Source organism: Sycon ciliatum, chromosome 6 (assembly GCF_964019385.1).
Source record: "Sycon ciliatum chromosome 6, ocSycCili1.1, whole genome shotgun sequence".
In the NCBI taxonomy this organism is placed as follows: Eukaryota; Metazoa; Porifera; class Calcarea; order Leucosolenida; family Sycettidae; genus Sycon; species Sycon ciliatum.
Window position 1 is genome coordinate 20,294,250 of NC_088648.1, and position 22,521 is coordinate 20,316,770.

The window sequence follows — 22,521 nt, forward strand, 5'->3', positions numbered from 1 at the left end:
AGGGGAAGGCAAGCGCAACGAAAACGAGCACAAGCTACAGTACAACGGAACAAAGAATGTCGATTGTCACTGGACGATGACGAGACCAGTAGGCGATTTGACAAAGCGGTCTAACTACAATTCGAAGCAGCAAAGCAGCACACCACGAAACTTGGGTGGGTCAAAAATATCAAAGATAAGTTAAGAAGGGGGAAGCTTTGCGAGAACGAATTGTACAAGCCGAAATCTAAACTCCTACAGTACTCCTCATGCATGACATTGTGATGGACTAGTTGACTACAAAACAAGTTGTTTCACACGACGTACGTTTCGCCTTTGTTGCTTTGTTCCGTTGGGACTGTAGCTTGTGCTCGTTTTCGTTGCGCTTGCCTTCCCCTCTTTGGTCTTTCCATAACTTTGAACCTTCCAAGTTGGAAGGCTGTCGGTTAGCGCTACGGAGATGTGTTGAAGCTAGGTGTCAGGACGTCGAATGTCTCAGTACTCTGTCAGTTTTGTGCCTAGTTGTTGCACTTTCTGACTGTATATAGTATCTAGTTACAGTGGTGGAGAGTTACTCTTAACTCGTTTCCATATGTCCTTTTCCTTTCTACTTTTAATCCAATTCTTCCTTGTCCTTGTTCCATGTAGTTTCCACACTTTGTTATACATGTGGGGTTCATATATCAGCCGACAGTACAATCTACAGCCAGTACAGACAGCACGCAGTTGAAAAATGTGCGATACAGAATGACAACACGTTTTGACTTTGGCTTTGCCCGTCAAGTGCAGTACATGCAGAGAGCAATGGCAAGGTGGGTGCTAGATGGCACCAGTATGGCTACCCTGTAGCACTCAACTTCCCATTGTTCTCTATTGTCCTGATGATGGTTATTTTATGGCCGAAAAGTTGAATTCAAATTTTTGTATGATGAAAAAGGAGGACAACATGTTACGAGTTATGACTAACTGTCCACCAACGTAACCAGATCTTATACAGTCAGCTCGTAACATTTTGTCCTCCTTTTTTCACCATAATTTAATTGGCTCACCATCCAAGTCAAATGTTTTCGGAAATAAATTTGTGAAAAGCAGTTATTGAGTGTGAGCCAATGTTCCTCACAAGCCACTTTTGTCCTTTTTATGTTCTCCCATTGTCCCTTTCCCCGGGGGGCAGTGTTATTGAAGTAAAAAATATATACTACAAAAATGTACGGGTACTACTAGTGCAGTCAGACCTCACTTATGCGGTCCTCTTTTATCCGGATCTCTCGCCATCCGGAAGAAATTAGTTGGTTACCGATTTACAGCATATGGCATGCATACATACAGTATGTGTGTTCGATTATCCGGTTCCCTCGCCTATCCGGATATTTTTGTGGAAAACGGATGTGTGCGGTTATGCGAGGTCTGACTGCAGTGTAGTCACGTTCATTCACAATGTGATGTAGCACCGCGTATCCATGGCGACCTACCATTATACAGGCCGCCTGTGATGATGCTGACGACATTCGGGTGATCCCCTATGCTCTTCTGCAAGATGAGCTCCTCAATGAGTGAGTTGTGAGTAGCCTCATCAGAGTAGAGCACTGCAAACAAAATATTCACTGTTCGCATGAGACTCGGCTAGAGGGTGAATTTTCTGCATTCGTAGGAACGCCACCACCCTTCAAAGATCAAGGCTCAGACGCACACAAAATTATTTTGAATTTTTCACCATTCAAACTGAATGGGGCATACAAGATGTTTACCAATGGTTCAAAGGTTGAGAAGCACAACTGGAGTTCCAGCAAGAGTTTCCTTATTTATTTTGTCCCTCACACTAAACTGACAAAATACTAGAAGCACAGTACAACTGCAATTATGGATTTCTGAGCATGAAAAGTACACAAAAAAGTAGTCGAATGACACCAAACTGCCTACATGCATTTCAAGCACAGTACGCTGTATCACTGGTTGATTCATGGCCAGCATTCGGAGTCTAAGCCGCAGGAGCCATTTTTGATTGTTTTAGGCTTTTCAACGTGCGGGTAACACTCCAGAAAATACCGTATCTATTTTGAGCAGTTTATGTTCCTCACAGCTCAAAACCAATTGTCACCCTTTTATTTATTTTTTATTCCAAGCAATTTATGGCTGGGGTAGCGAATGACCACTTCGCGAGGTGATTCTTACCATTGAGTGTCTTGATTGCTGCAATCTGCTCGATTTCCCGGTTCTTCTCATCACGACATGAAATCCAGCCAAGGTAGACTTCTCCAAACTGTCCCTTGCCAATGATCTTGCCTAGTTTCAGCAGAGACACTGGCAATACCTGCGAGAGGGATTACCAGAACACAAACACACACACAAACACACACACACACACACACACACAAACACACACACACACACAAACACACACACACACACACACAAACACACACACACACCAATAAATATTCTGGCAAAGGCGTGGGTGGGATTGATGGGACAAGAAGACACTTGAAAGTACACTGTATTGTTGTCCTAAAAGGAAGAAAATAGACTTGCAGTGCCCGCATTTTTGCTCAGACATGCCGATTATGAAGAACTGGGAGGGGGGGGGGGGGGAGTCAGCCTCCTATCCAAGACCATTCTCATTTTCATGTACATGTATTACAGTCTATGCAGAGTTGAGTGCAGTGTAAACGTTGGCATGCTGCGCTTGGTGAAGTTCTAGGCTGGTCGTTCTTCGGCGCTCTGTTCTTCGGCGCACACCAGCACTGTTCAAGAAAGAATATAACAGGGTGCAAGGTTTGCAAGCAACCAATGACCGAATGTCGAATTGCATACAGCAGTGTACAAGTGTGCAGTATGAAGCATCACATCGAGGACTGCACTCTGGCAAGGAGGCACACGCTGTGAAGGACCTGGCACCTGGCTAACTAGGCAATCCCAGGCCACATTCAAGACGCGTGTGAGCTCACAACTGAGGTCTGTCCCCGCGGTTTTCATCTCAGACGACAGACTGCATCTAAACACAACCGGCCGGTCTTTGCACGCCATGGCCAGATTGCAGACAGCAGATAGATACCTCGTTTATCAGGGCGGTCTGGTGCCAGGCACTGCCCGTAACTTTGAAATGTCCATAACTCCGAATCACATACATTTTCATGGGGACAGGCCATAGATATGGCATCTGACGTCACTGTTTCCACAAAAAGAGTGACAAACGAGTAGTAATATTTCCACTGAAATCTGCCCACCGGGTACCAGGTAGACTGACGTGCCCGTAACGTTGTGGTCCGGATAACCGACGTATGAGTATATGTAGAATAATGATGAGCTAACTTACGTTATGCAGAGCTCACTGACTTGTCAGTCTGAGCACTCTGGCAATGTACGTTCGGGCCTGGTTTAAATCTGGCCTTGGAAATTTTATTTTTCATTGCTACCAGGTTCAGCCTTATTTTCTCATTGCTGCGCTGACGAGTCTACAAAGGACGAAACAGTTCTTTCCGCAGATTGAGTAACTTAGTATGTAGAAATTCTGAAATCTCTACAAAGAGCCGCTTTTCTGTGCTCTGTGTGGCCGGCAACCGTTGACAGTTTTGACTAACAAACTCCTTTAATTGGACTCGGGTTTGGAGCCAAGGGATTAATCGATAAGAAGAAAAGAGGACCAAAGCAATAACATTGCACGACACTGACCAACGATTGCTAGTTAGGTGTGGAGCGTCAGTACCGTTGGTCAGTGTATTGTTACCGCATGAGCTGATTGTAAAGTCACAGGTGGTGTTAGTGGATATTTTGGCATCACTTGTAGCTCTTTTGGTCCTCCTTTCTTCTTATAAACTCTTTTAGCCTCTACAAATGCCAGCCATAGAGGCCAGCTTCCACTAACGCAGTATTGAGTAAAGTGTTAAATGTTTCTTTCCCGTGGTCAGCGTCAATACTTCTTACCGTGACAGACGTATTCACAGGCGCAGCCAACATTGCGGTAGCATGATTTGTCACGTCCTTTATGCTAGGCAACACCTCGCCACTGATTCCACCCTCAAGAGCGCACGATACCTGACATGAAACAGCGAAGGGAACACCCAGGAAAGGCAGGAGACGCACGTGACTGCAAAGAATTTCGGCACAAATTTAAAGCCAATATCCATGGCCTTGTGCGGACCAGATTTTCAATGCCAGGAAAGAGACCGATTTGTGCTGATGAGTCTTTTCAGCAGACAACGTTTTACTGTCAAACTGACTTCGACAAGTTGCTGTTGTGTGCTGTTCTGTTCACATGTACAAATTGTTGCAACTGCAAATCATGACGTCGTATAGACAAAATATCCATATTCACTCGATCAGAATCCGTGGCATCCACACTTAGACAAGATGCCCACACGTATTTCAGCTTATTCTTGCCACTGCTTACTGGATTCCTTGATTGCTTTCGCTTCCGGTATGCCTTGTGAATGATGAGTGATCCGATGATCAAGACTAGAAGGCAGACTGAGCCAGCTATTGCTGGTATGATCACGAATAGCTGAGAATCATCTGCGTGAGGAAAATGGCAAGAATCGTACATACAGTGGAATTCACCCTGATACATTCTAATATAAGACGCACACTTTGCCAGTACTGTAATTCATGGTTGATAAATATGGTGGTAAAGACACACCTGGCAATATGGCGGTAAACACACGCCTGCCCACACACGCTCTCTAGGCTGCAAAGTTCTGGCATAGAGCTCTCCTTCTCACCACCACCACCATCAGTTCGCGCCTGGCGCCTGGTCGATGCATGGCTGGCGGTATCCGGCATAGCAGGCTGGTACATCAAGTAGCGCATGGCACATAGATGATGACACAGCAACGACATAGCTCGATTGCGACGTACGTTTCGTCCCCGCTGGACTCATCAGGCAATCTTCTTCTTGGATGTCTTCATACGGAGCTTGACTCGGGAGAATGAAGTTGAAGACACCACTGCAGCTGTACTTATGGTTGATAAATATGGTGGTAAAGACACACCTGGCAATATGGCGGTAAACACACGCCTGCCCACACACGCTCTCTAGGCTGCAAAGTTCTGGCATAGAGCTCTCCTTCTCACCACCACCACCATCAGTTCGCGCCTGGCGCCTGGTCGATGCATGGCTGGCGGTATCCGGCATAGCATATTGCCAGGTGTGTCTTTACCACCATATTTATCAACCATAAGTACAGCTGCAGTGGTGTCTTCAACTTCATTCTCCCGAGTCAAGCTCCGTATGAAGACATCCAAGAAGAAGATTGCCTGATGAGTCCAGCGGGGACGAAACGTACGTCGCAATCGAGCTATGTCGTTGCTGTGTCATCATCTATGTGCCATGCGCTACTTGATGTACCAGCCTGCTATGCCGGATACCGCCAGCCATGCATCGACCAGGCGCCAGGCGCGAACTGATGGTGGTGGTGGTGAGAAGGAGAGCTCTATGCCAGAACTTTGCAGCCTAGAGAGCGTGTGTGGGCAGGCGTGTGTTTACCGCCATATTGCCAGGTGTGTCTTTACCACCATATTTATCAACCATAAGTACAGCTGCAGTGGTGTCTTCAACTTCATTCTACTGTAATTCATCAAATAATAAAAAATATTCGGCGCATACATATTTTCGAATATTCCCGGGCCAATTTGTTTTCAAGGTTCAAGGTGTCAGTATAGTCAGACACCCACTCCCCGACGAGCAAATTGTACTTCAAATGGCTAACCGTATCACACTAAAATATCTAGCGACGCCCCTGCTTATTAATGATCAGATACCTGAAGGTCCTTCCACAGGTGATGGCGTTCTGCTTGGCGTCGCACCAGATGTCTGAAAATCGGAAGACGACGCTTGGGTTTCGGTCGTGGCGCTTGTGGTAATTATAACGGATTCTGCCGCCTGGGTGACCGGGGGCTTGGTCGTCATAGCTGCTTGTGCTTCTGCTTCAGTTGTTGATGTTGTCGGAAATGTCGACGGTGATGTTGTTGGTTCGGGTTTCCATAAGCACTGGACAAAGTGAATCAGGATTGGGGAAAAAAATACAAAACCCGTTCAGTAAACAAATCATCACGGAACGAGATCACGGAACAGCAAACAGCCTTCTGTCACGCCAGTACAGGCCTGATGTACTTCAAAGTAGCTAATACCACAGTGCTGGCCAAAGGAATCCAACCCCATGAATAAAATAGCGTCGCCGGGCGCTACGCAGCCCTAGCCCTGCACGTACTGGTCCGTACACTCGAACGCAGCACTACCGTTCATTCATGAGGCTGGTTTTCTCTGGCCAGCACTGTACAATGCAATGACAAACTAAACTGTACTTATCTGCTGCGGGCTCATCAGAACCCGAATAGTTTGGCATTGATGGAGGATCAGTTTACTAGCACATACGTCTTGTTAGCAGCAAAGTGACTACCGTACTGGCAATATATGTTGCCGCAGGGAGGCTATGAAGCGTTACATTGGCACATGTTTGCCGCACGCAGGGCGTTACATGCAAAGTCGCACAGGAGCCGTTACACAGGTTTCTATATTGCCGCAGTCCTTTTTTTGCTATTGCCGCATCACTTTTTTGCTATTGCTGCATCATTTTTTTGCTATTGCCGCATCATTTTTTGCAAACTGCAATGAAAAGATCGCCGCACCCCGCCGGACGCGCGTTACGAACTCAACGAAAATTGTCGCACTAGCCTGGTCGTGCGTTACGCCGCACCCCCCCCCCCCCCTGCGTTACGCGTTACGCGGCAACATATATTGCCAGTACGGTATATCGTCAGTCTGGTGATAAATTATTAGTTGTTTTTTGATTTTTTTTGGGGGGGGGGGTGAGGGAGGGAGACCTGATGCTCTCCTATGGGGACCTGAGTTGTGTCAAATACGACACACATGAGGCGACTTTCACTGCTCACGTATCCAAGTTGCACTGCTCAAATAGTGTACAAATTAATATCCAAAGTTGCACTGCTCACATAGTGTACAAATATCCAAAGTTGCACTGCTCACACAGTGTACAAATATCCAAAGTGTCACTGCTCACACCGTGCTCAAACCTGTAGTACCTAGACTTTCAATGCTCACACTGTGCTGAATACCTAGACTTTCCCTGCTCACATAGTGCTCACATACCAAGACGTTGACTGCCCATACAAGTGCTCAACTACATGGGGCAGAGATTTTCTAAGACAGAAGCCAGAACAATTCATTGCAAGTTGCATCAAATGCCTTTGACTTTCATGCAAAATACGTCGCATAGAGAAGCCACTCTTATCATCAGTACCTGCTCATGAGGTCCAAAGTAATCTCTGCAGACGATGATTCCGTCGTCGAGCGCACACTGGTGACCAGAAGCCTGCTTCTTGCCGGCACTCTGCGTTTGTTGCGCAATGCCTTTGGCAATGGCACTCGTCATATGGGCCACTTTCCGGGAGCTGGCTGCCAAATCACTGATAGTCCATCGGTGAGCCCAGAACCACGATGGTACATCCCAGTATCTGCTTTCGGACGATGTCGAGACCGTTGCGCCGGGTACAACTTTATTGCGCATGCATGAGTTAAAGCCGGCCTCACTCGGATCAACACCGTATATCTGTGTGCCTTGGCTGCTTTCATGCTGTGTGATGTCAAATGGCAGAAGAAAGTGGTAGGAAACTGAACGGCATATAAACGTGTCGGGTATGATGTACGCCAAGATGCAGCCAGCAGGTTTATTAGTATTTGCTGATAGAAACACGACAGTGTCGTATCGACCGGAGCGCAGTGCTTTAATCTTCTCGGACAGGTGTATCAGGGCCGAGACGCCATTGCCCTCGTGAAGCGACGGAAATGGTAGCGAGCCGACAGCTTCCGCAACACGTTCTATGGGCACGGCCGTTGCCGATCCGGCCGTAGAGTGAACACTCGACGAGACCAGTCCGGAGGCATCAAATCCAAACACGCTGTAAAGGTTTCTCCTTGCGCTCGGTGAGGACGGAGCCTGGCCCACACCGCTGGCGACGAACCTCTCTTCCAGCTCGACAGCAAATCCAGGCAACATTTGTAGCAAACGGTAATTCTCTTCACCCAAATCCACAAGAAACAGTATATTGGCAGTGGCGAGTGCACAAGAACCGTTCAATGTTTGAGCCGAGTAGTCACGGCAGCCTGAGATGATGCACAAAATATACCAAAGCATTCCATATGAGCAAATGTTGAAAAAAATCAGTTAGACTGAACGGGACGTTAACACTTACCCCCCCCCCCCCACACACACACACACACTCACACATACACGTACACACGTACTTGTACTCGTTGCTCACTGCCAGAATTGGTCACGTGAGTCTCCCCGGGAGAGGGGAGAACGACTCAAAAGGAATCTTGGAAAGATGACTCAATTGGCTATTGAACCGCCCAACGGCCGACACCCCCTGAAATCCCCGAAACTCTGGGTGAACTTGAAAATGATCCCACTTATGGGCTCACCACACCTCAGTAAGTGAGTGAGGACTAGGAGCAGAAAAAGGATTGACGGCATCAGGGTATCCGTTCTGGAATCCAACTTCAGCTAGCCCTGCCCCCAGTGAAGGTAATACTCGCTGCTAGTGTGGGTGGCTAAAACAGAGTGGATCTGATCTAAGCGTCACTAGCACCATTGATTGCACAAGAGTTAATCTAGCGTACAAACGTACACACACACACACACACACACACATGCACACACACGCACACACACACACACACACACACACACACACACACACACACACATACACACACACTCACACACACACTCACACACACACTACACACTACACACTACACGCTACACACACAAACACACACACACACAGACACATACACAAGCGCTAGGTTATCCAGCCTGTCTGTGGCTATTGAGGTCTCTTTTCATGGCACATTTGCTTCGGAAAGTCTATTTGTGGCTGACCTCTTGTGAAAACCAATCCTGGAAGTCAATAAATATTCGGCGCATATTTAAAAAATTAAATTAAATTTCACGGTTCGCGTGAGACTCAGTTTTCCGAATCCGCCATGGGAACGCCACTACCCTCTAGGATCGAAGGCGCAGGCCTGAACGGTGGGAGCATATTATTTATTAGGGAGGTTTCGCTCTACGTTATTACGTATGAAAATCCGTATTTCGTACACGCCAGGGAGCGAGGGCAACTTTCATACGTAAATCTCTCTACGGATTCGCGTAGGAAACCTCTTTCTTACGTTGGGTCCTCCGTAGGACTTTTTGAAATATTTTTTCCGCATTTCCGCATTTGTCCATGGCAACGTTCAAGCCGCGCGAAACACAAGGTACACATACCGTACACCACGCGCAAAATAAAATGGAAAACGCGGTTTCGGTTCATGGTGCATGCGGTGGGCTCATGCAGCCAACGTGTCTCCAAAGCAACAACGCATGTGTACGCGTGGAGACGCTTTCCACCGCACATCAGAAAGCGAAACGACAACTTACTTGCTCGTCTTCTCAAGAACTCTCATTCCCAACAACGAAGACACTGCACTGGCGCACGCAAAGCTACGTGGCACACAGCGCTCCAAAGAAGAAATGCGTAGATCACGTGCATGCATATGAGAAAAACAATGATGTCACGCTGCCATGACGATACACAAGCTGTACTGTACTGGCACGCAGTGGACAAAAAATCAAGAAAAGTCAGAAAATAATACGGAGGATTAGCAAGACGAAATTCGCGTTCCCGTTCGCTCTCCAAGGAAAGTCGAACTCAGTGACGGAATTCGCGTTATGAGAAGGATTAGCAAACAGAATTCGCACATGCATGATGTTGACACGACGTACATTGTCTACAGACAGTACAGCGTGGTAAATTTATGACTGCCCTGACACGAATCCGCGATTCGTGTTCCGACTACTTTTCCGAACGAAAAATGCGAAAGTTCGCAATGCAGTTCGCAAACTGAAAAATGTTTGCGAACGCGAACGCGAATTTCGTCTTGCTAATCCTCCGTAATACAAACAGTGAAATTCGAAAGTAGAAGTCAAAGGAAGTTCAAAGAACAAGGAAAACGAAGATCTGTGCTGATAGGAACTCAAAGCAATTTCAACCATGTCCTGTCAGAGAGTGTTAGCACCCACAGGGTGAAGGCAAGCCTTGTCAGAGCAGAACCTACACTAGGACGGACTAGAGCTGCAGAACGGACTTTCTGAAGGAATGCAAAGATAAGTAACAATTCAAATTCGAGATAATCAACTTAGAAACAACACCAGCTGTTTTGTAACCTCTGTAAACTGCTTGTAACAATCAGTGATGTACTAGTAACTAACTCCTAGTAAACGCTTTGACTGTGCTCTCGGAAGAACGAAGGATTAACAAAATATAGAATAAACACAGTAGATAAATAATAGTGACACTCGTAAATTCTACAATATCTGGAGTCTTCTGCACAGTACATGAAGAACACACAGATCGCACAGGGAATACACAAGAGAACAGAGCGCACACAGATCGCACAAAGATCGCACAGAAAACACACAGAACGCACACCACTGCATACTGTCTTCTGAACAGCATGTTTAGCAGTCGTGGAGAAATCACGTAGAGCGAAACCCAACAGCTCTGATTTTCACGTATGAAAATTCCGTGCAGTTCCTGCGTTATTTTCATACGTGATTGCGTAGAGCGAAACCTCCCTATTATCGGCTTTTATCGGCTATTTTCGGCCTTGTCATGTTTGGATGAAAATTCGTTGCAGCTGAAATTTTGTTGTGCAAGGTTTTGTGTGATAGTGTATACAGGCGGCAGCAGGACAGGCCGAAACTTTGATGCTGTAAAAATGGGTTTTAGCCCTGGGAGGCCGAAATTTGAATGGGCCAAAAATTTGGAGACTTAAAGTAGCCTTTATCGAGATATGGAGAGACTGAAATTACATGGATCATCACTGCAGCTACTGCAAATCAATTATATTTCGTATTCGTTTAATTGCGGAAATTTTGTATATTAAAACGCTTACTAAAAATGTGTCACATTCACTGTACCGTACTGTATGCATACACATAGTAGCCCCAGATCGATGGCATTTACGAACGTTTGATGACTATACACTTTCCATTTCTCAGTTTATGAATATTATTCGATTGCAAAAATATAATTGATTGTAAGTTACAGCAGTGCCCGGAACTCGTACCAGTTTCATTGAGATACGACTCAGCCTCTTCCGCTTCTTCTTCACTCCGCTTGGCCACCTAAACACACCAAAATCCATCAGAGCAGTCGGAAAAAGTGTGAGATGAACAAAAACGATTGAAAAGGTTGTGACAGTTTCTGAATGCAGAGAATGTGAACCGTTTATGCTAAACAGTACATGTTATTAACTTAAAATAAAAGATTGGTAAAATGATGTAGGGTGACAAAGTGAAAACGTGGACTGAACATAGAACTGAACTGTATAAACTAAGGAGAAGGTGTGAGCGTAGCAACGGTATACTTCAAACTGTGTGCAAGAGGCAGTCTGCCAAACCTGCGTGCGTGTGTTTACGTGAGAGCGTTCAGCCCATTATGTACGCTGAATGACACGAGTGCTTCTAAAAGTGAGCTTGATAAGTTCATTTGAGGAGGTGTGAATGTGCATTTGAGAAACCTCAAGCTTCTTCATGAACTCACTGCATACTGGAGACGCCCAAAACCATTATACTGCCTAGAGTGATTTGCGACATGAGACCACCGAAGGAAATGTACTATCAGTACAACAAGGCGTATAGGAACAATCATAATCACAGGTTAAAGCTTTTTCATAGTAAAGAAAAAAGGACCAAGAAACTACGTGTTACGCTATAATGTCCACTAGCACCGGGTAGTTGTAGAACGCCAGTACCGTGGGTCAGTGCGCTGCAATGTTATTTGCATGAGCTGATTGTTTAGTAACTGGTGGTGTTAGTGGACATTATAGCGTAACTTGTAGTTTCTTGGTCCTTTTTTTCTTTACTATAAATTTAGACTTGGCTCTCCATCTGAGTCCTTTCTTGCACACCTGAAAAGCTTTTTTGTTGGTCTTTACACTATCCACAACTGCTCTTACCATTCTCGCGTTTTCCTCTTCCTGAACTTCTTTGCACTTTGTCTCGTTGCACGGGAAGCAATGGAAGATCAAATGATAAGGATTGGACGGGTAGACTTCATCAGGCACGCTGCAAGTGCACGGCAGAACCCGATGGTATCTTTCCTCCGCAAGCTGAGCGAGAACTATGGGCATGTACGCTAGGAATCCCGGGTAGTCGTTGGTAAACTGTTCGATACTCCAGGCCGAACCTTTCGAGCCCAGGGCCAGCACACCGATATTGGTGAAAGTGCCGCTCAGGCCACCGCGGACGTCCACCGGATCCTTTCCGATCATCGTTAGATTGCTCGCAAACGTATATTTGAACAGGCGGTGATCCGTCCCAAACGTTTCCTGACCCAGGCTGGTAAATCGGTTGTAAATGACCGAGTGCAAAGCGATTTCGTAGCACTTAAGCATCATCTCGACGTCGGACGGTTCCAAGATCCGAGAGCATTCCCATTTGCGATCCATAACGAGCAGAATGTTTCGCACAGCATTCCGTCGCCATGGAGTGTTAGCGATGGCGAATGACAGGGTGGCAAGCGTGTCTAACCGTGGATTATAGCCTCTCTGGCTCTCGGTACGGTGTATCAACTGGCGTGCTGCACTCGCTACGCACTCGGCGGGGTACAGATATGCCGCCGAACACGAGGAGAGCAGAAACCGTCCATGAACGCCCTCGCTGGAACCCATGCCGACAATAGTGTAGAGATTCCGCGACTGATCCGCACCGAAGCCACGCTGCCGTAGGCTCCTCTCAATCTCCATCACCAGTCCGGCTATCTTGCGGTGCACGTTTCGCAGCGACGGTGCCTCCTCCACAATGATCACTACTACGTCGGCGACGCGCCGAGGTTGGTTGTAGGTTATGGTGGAAGGGTCAACGAGTGGACAATCCCATCCCAGCACGAACGGAGCTGAAGAAACACAGACACAGAAGTAGAATATCCTTCCACAAGTAGCCGCACTAAATAGACTCAACCATTGAACTTGGCTGACACCAAAAAGACTAGAATAGAAGAACTCTCACAAAGTCGATGTAATGCTACAACAGAACATCGGGTGCATGCACTGCGAACGACATTATGAATACTGTAAGACCAGAGAGTATAACGTCAACGATCTCCGGATTTTTGTGGGCTAGCGAGGTGAAATTCTAACAAATTCTGTCCGCCAAAACCGGCAAATAACTGTACATGTACGTATCGTTTTCTACATATTAAACGAAAAATCGTTAGAAGTAAAGGTTGGTTAACATTACGAGTCCTGCAGTAGACTAGGGTACACGGGAACATATTTACTTAAAAGATATCATTCATGCATGATAATCGCAATCAATAAAATTTAACTGAACCGACATTTGTGTACTTTGTTCACGCAATGTAAAAACGGAGGAGTCGATGTGCAATAAAATGATGAAAATATGAAGAAATGGTGTAGAAATAATCTACGTGGAGATAAAAGTTTAATAATAGCTATGAAAAGTATGAATGCCGCAGACATCACCACGCAACATGACAATTTGTTCAAGGTTTGGTTTTGTGTGTTTCCAAAATCGATTTTCACGCTCCGATCATCAGTGGAAATACGGAACTAAAGAGATCAAGGAAAAAACAAAGGTTAAAAATCCAAAGAAGTGTGACACATGACGGGTAACTTGTGGTAAGTAGTAATGGTGTAGAGAAAAAAATATGGATTCAAACAAGTTTTCGTACAACACTCATCAGGAATCGTCGTTGTACTAAAGGACACTGAAATAAAATTGAACTATTATAGAAAATCTAAGTTAGAGAAATAACATTGCATAAAATACACAAAATTAATTTCGGTTCGGCTAATTTTATTGATTGCGGTTATCAAATTATTGTCTCCTCGCCATTTAGTCATGCATGAACATGATTTTTCTCACAGCTCTACCTATGTTGTACCTTCTTAGTAGCTGTTGTGGTCTATACAACATGTTCGTTATTGACAATTTGACAGTTCTTTTAGGATACTGCGTGGCAAAAACGCGTCTGAAAGTCAACCGTCGGCCAATTTACGGCCAAAAGCACGGTGATCACCGTTTTCTGATTTGGCTGAGCTCACGACGGGTAATATTACAGCATCTGCTACAGAACCGGGTCACCTGGGTCAGCGACCTGGTTGGGGTACTAGGACCCGTTTGGAAAAAGAACACCGTGTCAAGTGTGACGCGGTTGGGACTCAACCAGGGAGTTTTAACATAATTATTATCACGAGTCCCTGCTGTACAGTAGCTGCACTTGAACATACCTGACCCTGACCCGGTTGCAAGAGTTGTACCAGGTACACGTGTACCCGTTAGTTCAAATTCCTAGAGCAGACACTGCACTAGCACGAAATGGTAGCACTAGTAGCGACTTCGGCGATGATTGACGTTTAGTAAAGTGTTTGCCCCCATGCAGGAGCTCTCTCTATTCCGCCGACTTAACTTTTTTTTTTACAGAATGCACCTCCTACTGATAAACCATAACAAAGAGAGACGAGGAAGAAGACAAAAGAAAATAATGATCTAGACAACAAAGGAGAAAGACAGATAATTGTACTAGTTCCCGTAGCTATGCAGAAGACGTTACTTCAGTAACGTCTGGCGTTAGCCAGGGTCCACACAGCTTTAATTTGGTGTTTGTTTCTTTGTGTGTGTCACGCCTGGCGTTATCCCGTATCTGTCCCGTACCGTACTGTACCATCAAAGACAGCTGGCCAGAAACAGCTGGCCACAATATTATTATTATTATTATTATTCTTCTTCTTCTGCAACGGTATCAAAACAAAGATGCTAGAAATAGAGACAATTGAAAGGACGATAAATATCTGATTGTTGCTCAACCGAAACAGTAGAAAGGTGCCAGAAGTAAAATAAATAAAATAAATACTAGAGGCCTGTATGGGAGCTAAGCTTCAAATAGTTTGTGTCCAATCCATTTGCTGATTACTAGTATAAAGTCTTGGCAAGGACTTAGAGCAGTCCTTCCAATTGCAGGAACTGAACGACCTGTGATGGCTCGGTCAGGATGGCTTCTCGTACAGCTGCAAACGCAGCTAAATTCGAGAGATCTCTGCTAGTCTTCCGGGACGGCCATTTGAGCAGTAGGTGGTCAGCGTTCTCAGCAGTCCCTACACACGACTCGCAGTCTAGTGAGGGTCGTGCCGAGATTCGATGGAGGTACTCGTTAAGTAGACTGCTGTGTCTTAAGCGTAGACGTTGTTTTGCGCCCAGTGTTGTCTGGCCCAAGCTTCTTGATCTTAAGGAGTGGTCTCGGTTAGGCAGTGGCATTGCCGATGAATGACTTGGCTGCTTGAACAGGCAGGTCGATGTTACCTTGATCACCATCGCACCCCAGCTTGGCAAGATGATCTGCCCTGTCGTTGCCCTTGATGCCACAATGACTGCTGACCCACACCACGTGAGTAGATCTGGCCTGTTCCGCAACATCGGACAATGCGGAGTAGAATGAGCTCATATGGTATGGAGCACTGATGTGACCTCACACTTGTATATGCAAATGCAAGATCATAACGTGAAGCAACTTGGAAGAATGAGTATGAATGCGAAGTGTATAGGGTAATTATACATGTAGGGCGATTGTGCGGGTTCGAATCCCAGGATATGCCTTGAAAAAAAAAGGAGAATTGAAAAATTTATAACATCCCTCTGCTTTTTTTGCCTAGGTCATCAAGGGGGTAGACGTTGTTGTATTACCCTCGACCGTACCTGTCCCGTACCGTACCGTACCATCAAAGACGGCTGGCCACAAACAGTTGGCCACAATATTCAAATAGGGCTTTCATATGCAAGATCATAACATGAAGCAACTTGGAAGAATTAGTATGTACGCGAAGTGTATCGGGGAATGCATGCAGGGCGATAGTGTGGGTTCGAATCCCAGGTTATGTCTTGAAAAAAATAGGAGAAATGAAAAATGTATAACATCCCTATGCTTTTTTTGCCTAGGTCATCAAGGCAAAAAAGCATAGCGTAGGGCCCTGAGCTTCCAAGCTCTCTCGTTGGGGCTCTCAGGGAGCCTGTTCCGGGGAGGCGGGACTAGCAACGCCGACCTAGGGTGTCGGCCTTAGCGCTATCCAGCGCACCATGACAAATTTTCGTTGCGTTCGTAACGCGCGTCCGGCGGGGTGCGGCGATCTTTTCATTGCAGTTTGCACTGCAAAGGCTGAAAACTGTGAAAGCACGTGTACCGCGTGGCAAAAAAAGGACTGTGGCAATATAGAAACCTGTGTAACGGCTCCTGTGCGACTTTGCATGTAACGCCCTGCGTGCGGTAAACATGTGCCAATGTAACGCTTCATGGCCTCACTGCGACCATATATATTGCCAGTACGGTAGAATTATAAGTATTGAAATCCAGTACCCTCAACAAGTACACATGTGGCACAAGAAGTACAGTTTGCTCTCAGTACAGTGGTGTTCGGCAGTACTTACGACCATTCCTCAACACTCGATAACTACCCGATGATTCACGATGGCAGGAAGAATAGAATATGAACTTATAGTTACTATTGCGGATTGTTACGGCACCGTCCGATGGCTGGCCTGTAAAGTGTACGCAAAAAAAACACAGAAAAAACAAAGAATTTGCAGGCGGAATCACCGTCGAACATGCTAGGGCACGTACACACACACACACACACACACACACACACACACACACACACACACACACACACACACACACACACACTCACATACATACATGTACATACACAATCTGAGTTTACATGTACATAAATACATACAAACATACAGACATACATGTACAAAGACCTTCACACCTTCACACACACACACACACACATACACACACACACACACACACACACACACACACACAACCACCCATGCACAGAACGGCAGCTTGACCATTGTGCTGCCACGATCAATAATAATATAGGCCGCGATCAGCTAAAACATATCTTTGGGATTTTGTACAAAAGTTGAGAAAAGACGGAATGAAAAAATGTTTGATCGAGTGCGTTCACACTGCGCTCCATTCATGAACAGGTGGCAATCATCTTCTGAACACTCGTTTGGAGGTCTAGTTCAAGTAGCTGGCGAGCGAAGACTGACTATGTTCGTATCTAGTGACACTAGTGCAGCTCGCAGAGCCAGACGATCGCTGTGCATGGCGCAGGTTGGTCAGGTGTCAGCAAGTCCGTGGCAGCGGGTCTGTAGAGCGACTCTGATTATTTTTGGGATCTCAGTGATGTTGATGATGACAGCAAAGCTGAATCGTCCCCGTCGTGCCCAGTAGCAAAAAGGCACAAGTTGCAGTTAGTTGTGGGTGACTACATTAGGCGACATACTGCCTTACGACGGTACATGCAGTTCAGCTCTCATGAGTTGTCTGGCGCAGTCTCGGAAGCGCAGGTGACAATTAAAAGGTGTCACCGTCAGAATCGACAGAGTGCAACGTCGCCCAGAGCACCGTGGTGCTTTCCAGGAAGAACTAAGTCTTAGTCCATGACTTGGAACTGATGTCGTTGGCATGCTGAAGTTTGTGTCATCATCTTTGTTCCTTTGTATTGTGCTCCTCCGTGAAAGCCACTAAGTAGGTGCGAAAACTGTGATCTTCTATTTCAAAGTATACGATTTGAAAGAGGTGTTTTGGGGCACTTTTAGACTACTTTAGTGCACTCTACCACCTTCAAGAGGTCAAGTAAGGTCCCAAAAACTGTTTTCTGGAGGAAAACGAAATTTGAAAAATTTCACTGGAAAACACGTTTTAGCTGGTTGTGGCCCATATCACATCCATGTCTGTTGAATGGCACCAGGATAATGAATTAGAAGCTATGTGTAAGTGTTTAATTAAACCACTACCAGAAAGGTATCATGTACAAGGGACATTTTTTGCTTGCAAAAAGCATTTCTACTTGCCTTCGCAAAATTCAGAACATCCTCTATCCTGGATCGGGAGGATGTGCCACCTTGCAAACGGGGAAGGTGGCTTCCATGGATGGCTTGGCGGATGATCCGTGAGCAGGACGGGATCTAGGCGCTGATCACTACACCGACATTGGCTCTCCAGAAGTTCGTTTGGTGTTTCACCTATGATCAGGCGGGCTAGGGTTTCGGCGATGACGAACCAGATGCGTGATGGGTGCTCTTTACCGCTGCTCGGTGATAGGAGTTCGGTTTCGGGGAGCTGCGACCTGAATATCATGCCCCCTGTGTCGAACACCGCTTTGCCCAAGTCACCGGTCGCGTTCAGTATCGACTGTCTCAGCGACTCGTCCATGCTTTTCCAGTAGGGAGTGGCCGGTGGTGCATCCGGGTCAACGGAGAGATAGCGCTCCCTGCCGTAGCCCACGCCCCAGTGTCCAGGCTCCAGATCGGTGTACTCGTACAGTGGCATAATGGCATGCAGGGTGCAGTTCCACGCCTGAAGGAGCTCCTTGTGGTAGTTCGGATTGGGCCGGAACTCACCCTTGGCGGGAAAGATGAAGTAACCGCTACTGGGCACCACTGCTAGGATGATGCACTTGCGCTGCGGGCTGAGCTCGCGCTCTCGGCCAAGAATCAAATCGGTTACTGTGGTGAAATCGACGTCCACCTGATGTGTCATAATACCGCTGTCCTGACTCCTGTCGATCGCGGCGACTGCCTGGCCCAGATACGATTCGTCGGCGCTTTCCACCTTGTCCAGGAGAGCTTGTTGCATAACTCCATTAGCGTCGCCCGACACAAGTATAGGATCTTCTGCATGCGGCAGCAGCTGACTGTGGTCTTCAGAGATGCCCCATGCTGAGTACGCCAAGCCGAAGCTGTCAGAGTCCACCCCTGCTATTTCCAGTAGGCGATGCACGTGGAACTGCACGCTGCTGAGCAGGCTTTGCATGGCATCTCTTGCCGTGGGCTCGGCGACTACCACTGACACGGATGTGCTGGTTGGCCAGGACAAGCAGGATCCTGCCTGGATCGCAGGCTGGCTGCCGTCTCCTGTAAACATGGACTTGGGCCAAGCTGCTTTGCTAACACAATTGGCTGTTCGGTTGTAATCTGCAAACACAAGCACACTGAGAAGATCACCATAATGCAGCATTTGCAGAGTACTGTAATTTCACAAATTTTCTGTGTACTTTTATTTTCGGTACTTTCGGTGCGTCTGTTACTCTGTTTCATACCTAAATTTTCAATACACCAAACAAACGCTAACACACGTAATCCAATAGGAAGCTGCTTCTCTGTACCTAAAATTTCTGTTCGACTGACCTGGCGTTTTGCCCTCATACCGAAAATACTGAGCACCTAAAATTTCTGAAATATGAGTATTCCTAACCTAAAAACAATCTGGTACAACAATAAAAATCATACAAAGCATCTGAAAGCAATGATGGTCGCGTGATGTGACAATGAACACTTGTACCAATGCAGTTTAAAAATCTATCCAAGTATATCACATAGATCCTTATTGTATTGCAGAGGTCAAACAAATCAGATTAGAATTGTGTACCTTGGTGGAATTTGTACAGGTGATGCCAATTGCGGTTTGTTGCTGGTAGCGACTGTTACTTTTAAAGTACGAGGTGGAAGTCAAACAGGGCATTAGTGTCTCCTTCCAAACTTATGCCCGTAGGGAAGCTGCAGAACCGAGCCACTGTTGACAAACATCAGAGACGTTCAAGTACTGTGATTTCACAAATATTCAGTGTGCTTTTATTTTCAGTACTTTCGGTGCTTCCGTTTCCTGCCTACAATGTCAATACACCGAACAAACACTAACGCATATAATCCAAAAGCGAACTGCTTCTCTGTACCTACAAATTTCTGTTCACCTAACATGGCCTTTTTGCAATTTTGAGCACCTTAACTCTCTGCAATTACAGTACCCGTGGTTCCATAATCTGGACTGCTCTACCTGCACATTCTCATACAGTGCATGTGCTTACACAGCTCGCGCTCCTCTTGCAGCAGGCTCTCGGATAGCCTCTCGAGACAAAGACTGGAGTTAATTTCGTCCCCGTGCAAATTGAATGTTTGCCGCTTGCAAGCCAAAGTCTCTGAACAGGGGCAACTGCACACACATGTTAAAAAAAGGAGGACAAAATGTTACCAGTTATGACTAACTGTCCACCAACATAACCAGAGCATATACAGCCAGCGAGTGCGACAATATGGCACAAAAATGACAAGGAGTACTGACACATTCGGCGACCTGACAACTGAAAACTAGCTCCAACACTTCTCCAAGGCGCAAACCAACAACCTTCCAACTTGGAATGTCTCAGTACTCCTTGTCAGTTTTGTGCCATTTTGTTGCTCGAAGTCCGGACACTTTTACAGTGTGTGTTTGCCGAGCTGAAACTCATACTAGCAATGATCACTTGCCAGAATCCTGCTCGTGGATGGAAGGTATCTTTTTCAAGTTTGTTTTGAGGCCAGGCTCGATTGAACTAGGCCATCTTTCGATCCGATCTGTTTCTCTGGAGTTCGCTGATTTTTCATATCAAATTTTGGTGTCGCAGAGGGTGCTCTAAGTCCGTACAGTTCAGAGGTGACTCGAAAAACACACATACTGTATGTGAATCCTGTACGGCAACCGAGCCTGTCGCGTTGGGGGATCTCGGCGGTGAGTCTCGCCTCGCCTGCATACATGGACATTGCAACATCATAATAATAAACAACATACATGTACTTTCCATTGGCATCAGTATTCCGCGTAAGATTTTCGTCGCCTGTGTGGTGTGTTTCTCCACCAATGAGCGAGTACTATGATTATTTATCGCTGTTCTCACACTTTACCATTTTAGCAGCTTGCATATGCCATTGATATATGTGGAAAGCGCGCACTTGCGCCATTTCTGGTGTATAAGAATGATCATTCCTCCATTATCATCATTATCATCCTCTACTGATGAGCTCCGACAGGGAGCGAAACAGCTGTCTAGAGGCGTGGAGCAATATTATCTCTCAAAGGAAGTGTCCTTGCTGTGTCTGTATGGTTCGGCCGAAGAGCGCGTTGTTGTGATGAGTTGGGAATGCAATGAATTGAGAATATGGCCGAAAGCTCTGTCGCAATGTTTAAAAATACAATAACAGAACCTGAAATTATGGGTGTACGGACTTAGGATACCATATCCGGACTTCAAACACTTGGTCCACTACAATAGTAGTAGTCTCTCAGAAACAATACCTGCACTCGCCAATCTATTTTGTATTGTATTGATTTATTTTTTATTCGGTATCTCAACAGTACATTGTACAAGTTGGGAAGATCCGAATGACATAGATACATTAACGTAAAAGTGGAGTATGTGCTACAGCTGATCATATCTCAACAGGTCCCTTCACAAACAACACCACTCTTTTTAGTTGTAAATACTCCTTTCTACATTCACGCATTTCACTGTTTTGTAAAACTGTCAAAACCTTTTGATGATATAGCATACCAAAATCGATTCTGTGAGTACCAGAATGAATTACTTGTCGGCGGACAATCTGCTCAGCAAAAACCAGCATCAAACCCTTTAATTCTACATCCACTTCAAATCCCTCCAAAAGAAGTGACTTACATTCGCTTTGCTTGACCGCGCTTTCCTGTCCCACCAGAGTCGCTGCTACGATGTGTAGGTAAATGGGGAGGTTGCTTAGGTAGCGTTTCCGAAAATAGGTTGGGAGGTAGGTCTAGAGTTGCAGTGGCAAATGTCTTGGCCAGCGTGACAATTACGCTGAGAAGGAAGTGATGGTGACCACTCGCCATTGTGGTATCGCGTGGAGCCGAGGAAGGTCAAGGTCACCTGGCGACGAAGTCGATGGTGAAACACACAACCACCTGTCTCCTGGTTCAAGCCCGCTCGGTCAATCACCGTACTTTCTCGCCTGAGTCTGAGGAGACACACGATTTAGACGTGCCTCGCTATACTAGCTTTGGAACCGCCTACGACCGAGCGTGTGCTACATGCTCGGTAGTCAACTTTACTTGCCCAGGAGACGAGTTTGCCTCCAGCTAAAATGTTACTCATGTGCACGGGACCTTTGTCGTATCTGGAACACTCAACTGAGCGGTGGAGCGCCAGTATCAGTTCTATCACTACTTAGTCTTTGATAAACTACATGTAGATACTGTAGGACCTGAAGAAAGGCTCCTTTCGCGCTGAGCAAATTTTGGGATAGAGTTGTGCACCACACTGCCCAGAGCTCCTGTCGAAACTATGTTTTATCACGATCAGCTCACAGTAAATTCAGTCCAATCGGCAAGTGCCCTTCCTTCATCAAGTGGCTCGTGTCATCCTAGAGCTTTCAAGGTCCGTATGATAACGTTCTGGTTGCGCACCAAGCCAAGGATCGATCCACAGTGTGGAAGTGTGCTCGAGACTACATCGACCGTTTAAGTTCCACATTTCACAATTCCTCTAACTGGATCACACGGTTCGTCGGAAATCTCCAGTGGCAGTGGGCTTGCCTTTGGTAGCTCCCATCACGACCACTCAGCTGGGCTTTCGAGTCCGCGACTATCAGAACA

The 22,521-nt window shown here is 46.2% G+C and overlaps 1 protein-coding gene across 1 annotated transcript in view; it reads right to left on the reverse strand.

Annotated features, from left to right (window-relative positions):
• LOC135819599 (uncharacterized) overlaps positions 1 to 22,521 on the reverse strand; it is a 33,452-nt gene extending 10,931 nt beyond the window's left edge. The window contains exons 1-12 of the mRNA XM_065332836.1: positions 21,572 to 22,521; positions 19,949 to 20,073; positions 17,937 to 19,058; positions 16,485 to 16,595; positions 12,002 to 12,939; positions 11,111 to 11,168; positions 7,233 to 8,095; positions 5,734 to 5,962; positions 4,367 to 4,488; positions 3,901 to 4,011; positions 2,152 to 2,290; positions 1,452 to 1,565 (exon numbers count right to left, since the gene is read on the reverse strand). Coding sequence (XP_065188908.1) covers positions 1,452 to 1,565; positions 2,152 to 2,290; positions 3,901 to 4,011; positions 4,367 to 4,488; positions 5,734 to 5,962; positions 7,233 to 8,095; positions 11,111 to 11,168; positions 12,002 to 12,939; positions 16,485 to 16,595; positions 17,937 to 19,058; positions 19,949 to 20,073; positions 21,572 to 21,759 — 4,120 coding nt within the window. The 5' untranslated portion in view covers positions 21,760 to 22,521. The remainder of the gene's footprint in view (positions 1 to 1,451; positions 1,566 to 2,151; positions 2,291 to 3,900; positions 4,012 to 4,366; positions 4,489 to 5,733; positions 5,963 to 7,232; positions 8,096 to 11,110; positions 11,169 to 12,001; positions 12,940 to 16,484; positions 16,596 to 17,936; positions 19,059 to 19,948; positions 20,074 to 21,571) is intronic.